Source organism: Etheostoma cragini, chromosome 13 (genome assembly GCF_013103735.1).
Source record: "Etheostoma cragini isolate CJK2018 chromosome 13, CSU_Ecrag_1.0, whole genome shotgun sequence".
Lineage (NCBI taxonomy): Eukaryota > Metazoa > Chordata > Actinopteri > Perciformes > Percidae > Etheostoma > Etheostoma cragini.
The window spans coordinates 25,745,677-25,751,295 of NC_048419.1; the positions used below are offsets into that span (position 1 = coordinate 25,745,677).

A 5,619-nucleotide genomic window follows, 5' to 3' on the forward strand; every position below is an offset into this window, starting at 1 on the left:
TTACTATCTGTTCCTTAAATGTATTAAATCGTTGTCACCGAGATAAATACTGATCGGGATATTTTACACGTAAAAGAAATGTTGTTTTTGAGATTTTTTGTTGAAAAAATGTGCAACAAATGATGAAATGTAAGTGTTGTGAGAAGATGAACCCGAGGAACCATGTTTCCCTCCATCGGATTTATTTAAACACATAAAGGTCTGATATGTCTAAACGTTCGGTCTTAACCCCCCCCCCCCCCAAGGTCTTGGTCTTGTCTCAGTTACAACAATCCAAAGTCTAAGTCTTGTTCCAGTCTTAACCCCCCAAGGTCTTGGTCTTGTCTCGGACTCAACCCCCCAAAGTCTCAGTCTTGACTCTGTCTCATTCCCTCAAAATCTTGATCTTGTCTCGGTCTCAACACAAAGTCTCAGTCTTGACCCGGTCTCAACCCCCCAAAGTCTCAGTCTTGACCCGGTCTCAACCCCCCAAAGTCTCTGTCTTGACCCGGTCTCAACCCCCCAAAGTCTCAGTCTTGACTGTCTCATTCCCTCAGAATCTTGATCTTGTCTTGGTCTCAACTGCAGTGTGGGACTCACTCTAGCTGGTCTTGGTCTTTGTCTTAACTCCTCAAAGTCTTGGTCTTGCCTCGTTCTCAATTCAAAGTTTTGGTCTCGTCTCGGTAGACTCTGGTCTTGGTGATCACATGGTCACGGTTCAGGTGGTCTAGACTACAACACTGCTAGTTAGCAAAACTCTTTTTCTGATAATTTGAGTTTTTTTGTGTTTTTTTATCAGATTCAATCTCAAAATTTCAGGTAATACAAACCAGTTTGAAGTGTAGAAATGGGAATATGTTAATATTTCACATGTTATATACTGTCAAATATGATAAACTGATCTCACACATTTCAATGTAATCTATGATTTAAAAATAATCTTGCATGCTTTTGTAAATTGTGAAAAATCACTCAAAAATACATTGAAAAAAGTGCATAAAAACATTTAAAATGTGTCAAAGTGGTCCGTGGTTTTTCAGTTTTGATCTTCCCAAACAGATCTGCAAAGATACACCACGTCATGTCTCAGCCCCCTGACTGATTTTAGACTTAAGACTGATTTTAGACTTAAGAGACTTTAGACTGATTTTAGACTTTAGACTGAGTTTAGATTTAAGGGTAATTTTGGATTTAAGACTAATTTTGGATTTAAGACAAATTTTAGTCTTTAGACTTAACAATTATCTTGGATTTAAGATTGATTTCTGACTTTAGACTTAAGATTTATTTTAGACTTAATACTGATTTTAGAATTTAGACTAAGACTGATTTAAGACTTTAGACTGATTTTAGACTTCAAACTGATTTTAACGTTAAGCAAACTATGTCATCGCTACTCTATACCCCCCCCCCCCCTCTCATGGGACGCCCCGATGGAGAGCCCTCTCCGTCATATGGCCTTTCCCAGGATGAGGATGCTCATGAAGAAGACCAGGATGAAGAAGAGCCACATGAAGAAGCGATCCATGACTTTGGCGACCTTCCTCCACTCCCCGATGCGGAGCTGCGCTGCTCGCTGGTCCTGGTACGAGTTGGCGATGTACTCCACGTTGCTGCGCAGTCCCTGGTGCTGGCACACACACTGGGTTCTCACAAAGATCTCCCTCCGGACCCCCCCATCACCGCCTACGCCTTTCTTCTCTTCAACATGCTCCCCTCCTCCTCGACCGGAGCTTTTTGACTCCTCCCACTTCCCCTCGTGTCCTCCGGCGGCTCCTTCCTCCTCCGAATGGTTGATGGTCACAAACAGATCCTCCTTCCATTCGGTCTGGGTGGTCCCGTCCCGATCCGGCTTTAGAGACTCCCCACACTGTAAACAATTAAAGTAAATTTTACAGTAACTTCCTGTAACGACTGTCCAGCAAGTTCCTGTGAATTCTTTTCACGGTAAAGGTAGCGTACTTCCATTTACAGTATTTTATGTATTCATTGGAAAATACACAACAATTAAACACAACATAAGACAAACAAGAAAAAATACTGTAGTTTCTGTAGTATTTACAGTACTATAGTGGCTGTATTGTGATTTTTGTTTTTTTACAGTAATGCTTTGACTACTGTGATTTAATTAAATTAATTTAATTAATTAATCAAATTAAAATTATTGCTTTGACTATTGTCACTACTACCACGACTGTTTAATTTAAATTTAAATTTAAAAAATTGTATTTGTGATTTTTTTTACAGTAATACTTGGACTACTGTCATGTTGTCATGGCCCCTTTACAGCATCTCCTGTAAAATCATACACAGTAGTGTTACTGTGAGATCTAAATGAAATAACTGGAGATTTCACAGATATTATTTACAGTGCAGCTGCATCATCTCCCCCCCCCCCCCCCCCCCCCCCCCCCCCCCCCCCCCCCCCCCCCCCCCCCCCCCCCCCCCCCCCCCCCCCCCCCCCCCCCCCCCCCCCCCCCCCACTCTGCCCACACCTGCCCGTTCACATCCCAGTTTGCTCCTTTGCTCCCATTGGCTGCGGGGGCTTCGGGCTCCTCCTGCGGCAGAGGCAGCTTCCTGGACGGGGTCCTGCCGAGGCAGTTCTCCCCGACCTCGTACACGAAGCAGATGCGGGCGAGGTAGTTCAGAATGAAGCGCTCGGCCCATTGGGGGACGGGCCGAGCTTCAGAACCGCAGTGGTGGATGTTCATGATAAAGATGGTGAGCGCCGTTGATGCAGTGACCATCGTCATGGTAGCGATGTAGTACTTTCCTGTAGAAAAAACAAAATTGAAGTATTTACAGTCAAAAAACCACATACAATAGCGCCAATGCTATGCTCATTTTCAAAGAGTGGTCCCCTAATACTGTATCTGAAGTCTCTTTATATAGACCTTAGTGGTCCCCTAATACTGAATCTGAAGTCTCTTTATATAGACCTTAGTGGTCCCCTAATACTGAATCTGAAGTCTCTTTATATAGACCTTAGTGGTCCCTAATACTGTATCTGAAGTCTCTTTATATAGACCTTAGTGGTCCCTAATACTGTATCTGAAGTCTCTTTTATATAGACCTTAGTGGTCCCCTAATACTGTATCTGAAGTCTCTTTATATAGACCTTAGTGGTCCCTAATACTGGATCTGAAGTCTCTTTATATAGACCTTAGTGGTCCCTAATACTGTATCTGAAGTCTCTTTATATAGACCTTAGTGGTCCCTAATACTGTACCTGAGGTCTCTTTATATAGACCTTAGTGGTCCCTAATACTGTACCTGAGGTCTCTTTATATAGACCTTTCATGCCATTGGCCCTTTAAATAAACTGCTGTTGGCAGTCCTGAGACTTGAATGCTGAACTCCTGAGAGATCATTGATTCCTGAGCTGTGATTGTTGTGCTTTAAAGAACTGCTGACAGGCCTCATCGACCCGCAGCCCCCCCCCTCCCATCACAGCGCTGTTAGCCCGCAGACATATACGGGGTGTTCACTGTTGGTCGTAAAACTGGACCCCGAAGTTTTTTGCTGTCCTGGGTATGTGTTATTTGAGGGCAACATGAACGCAACAAGAGGACAAAATGGGGACAATATGAGGGCAACATGAGGACAGCATGGGGACAACATGAGGGCAACATGAGGACAACATGAGCGCAACATGAGGACAACATGAGGGTAACATGAGGACAACATGAACGAAACAAGAGGACAACATGAGGACAGCATGGGGACAACATGAACGCAACAAGAGGAAAACATGAGGACAACATGAAGGCAACATGAGGACAACATGAGGGTAACATGAGGACAACATGAACGCAACAAGAGGACAACATGAGGACAACATGAAGGCAACATAAGGACAACATGGGGACAACATGAACGCAACAAGAGGAAAACATGAGGACAACATGAAGGCAACATAAGGACAACATGGGGACAACATGAGGACAACATGAAGGCAACATGAGGACAACATGGGGACAACATGAGGGCAACATGGGGACAACATGAAGACAACATGAAGGCAACATGAGGACAACATGGGGACAACATGAGGGCAACATGGGGACAACATGAGGACAACATGGGGACAACATGAGGGCAACATGGGGACAACATGAGGACAACATGAAGGCAACATGAGGAAAACATTGGGAAAACATGAGGACAGCATGGGGACAACATGAGGACAACATGACTGTCCAACATGAGCGCAACATGAGGACAACATGAGGACAAAATGGGGACAACATGAGGACAACATGAAGGCAACATGGGGACAACATGAAGGTAAAATATATGTTCCTTAGTGTTTTCTCACCTATCAGCGGGACGCTCTCGGAGGGGGGCATGCTCTCAGCCACCAGCAGCTGGAACACGGTGAGGGCCAGCAGCACCGTGACTCCCAGAGACACCTTCTCTCCAGAGTCAGCCGGCAGGTAGAAGCCCAGCGGAGCCAGGAAGGAGATCAGCATGCAGGGGATGAGGAGGTTGAAGATGTAGAAGGACGCTCGTCTCTTCAGGTGGAGGCTGAAGGTGATGTCCGGGTACGGGTCTGAGCAGCAACCATACAGGATGACGTTCTTCTTGGCCGGCATGCCAAGAACCTGCAGAGACAAGATTGGTTTTCTTATAATATTACATTTAGGAAGGACGTGTTGTTCTAACAACACATGAACAAGCTTTACAGGACAACATGAGGACTACATGAGGACAACATAAAGACAACATAAGGACAACATGAGGACAACATGAAGACAACATGAGGGCAACATGAGGACAACATGAGGACAACATGAGGACAACATGAAGACAACATGAGGGCAACATGATGACAACATGAAGGCAACATGAGGACAACATGAGGACAACATGAAGACAACATGAGGACAACATGAAGACAACATAAGGACAACATGAGGGCAACATGAAGACAACATGAAGACAACATGAAGACAACATGAAGACAACATGAGGGCAACATGATGACAATATGAGGACAACATGATGGTTAATCGCAGTGCAGTGGAGTTTTACAACACAGTATCCTCACTGTACTTTAACAGTAGTTTACAGGTTATTACTGTAGTTTTACAGTGTGTGTTTAATACTTATATATTTTACATGAATCCATAAAATACTGTAAATGGAAGTTCGGGGCCTTTACTGGAAAAAGAACTCACAGGAACTTGCTGGACAGTTGTTACAGTAAGCAACTGTGAATGTTACGTTAAATTTGTTACAGTGAGCCACATACTTCCCACTCCACATTGGGGACAAAGTCGGCCAGGTCGGCGCTGTCCAGGGCGTTGGACAGGTCCATCTGGTTGCCGTTGTGGGTCCAGGACCCGAAGGTCAGGTGACACTGCTGAAGGTCAAAAGGGAAGAAGGCCACGTCCACGGAGCAGGAGCTTTTGGTGATGGCTGGCTGGTCCCACATGACCTGGCCGTCGTTACGAAGAACCACGTTGGTCTCCATGGAGCTGGAGAACTCGTCGTCTGCACTGGGGCGGACAAGGTCAAGATCGATGTCAAGGTCAAGGTCAAGGTCAAAGGGTATTTACAACAGTCACTACACTGTGACAAGTTTGATGTGAAATTTACAGTAAACCTGTAGATCTATAGAGAAACCTTTAGGGGGGG

At 44.8% G+C, this 5,619-nt stretch overlaps 1 protein-coding gene across 1 annotated transcript; it reads right to left on the bottom strand.

Annotated features, from left to right (window-relative positions):
• Positions 1 to 1,186: 1,186 nt before the first annotated feature.
• On the bottom strand, positions 1,187 to 5,477 carry LOC117955521 (neuronal acetylcholine receptor subunit alpha-10-like). Its single transcript, XM_034890061.1, has 4 exons — positions 5,234 to 5,477; positions 4,298 to 4,583; positions 2,475 to 2,752; positions 1,187 to 1,849 (listed from the first exon to the last, which is right to left on the bottom strand). Exons 1-4 carry the CDS (start codon positions 5,453 to 5,455, stop codon positions 1,430 to 1,432), a joined length of 1,206 nt encoding a protein of 401 aa, XP_034745952.1. The 5' UTR covers positions 5,456 to 5,477; the 3' UTR covers positions 1,187 to 1,429.
• Positions 5,478 to 5,619: the final 142 nt, after the last annotated feature.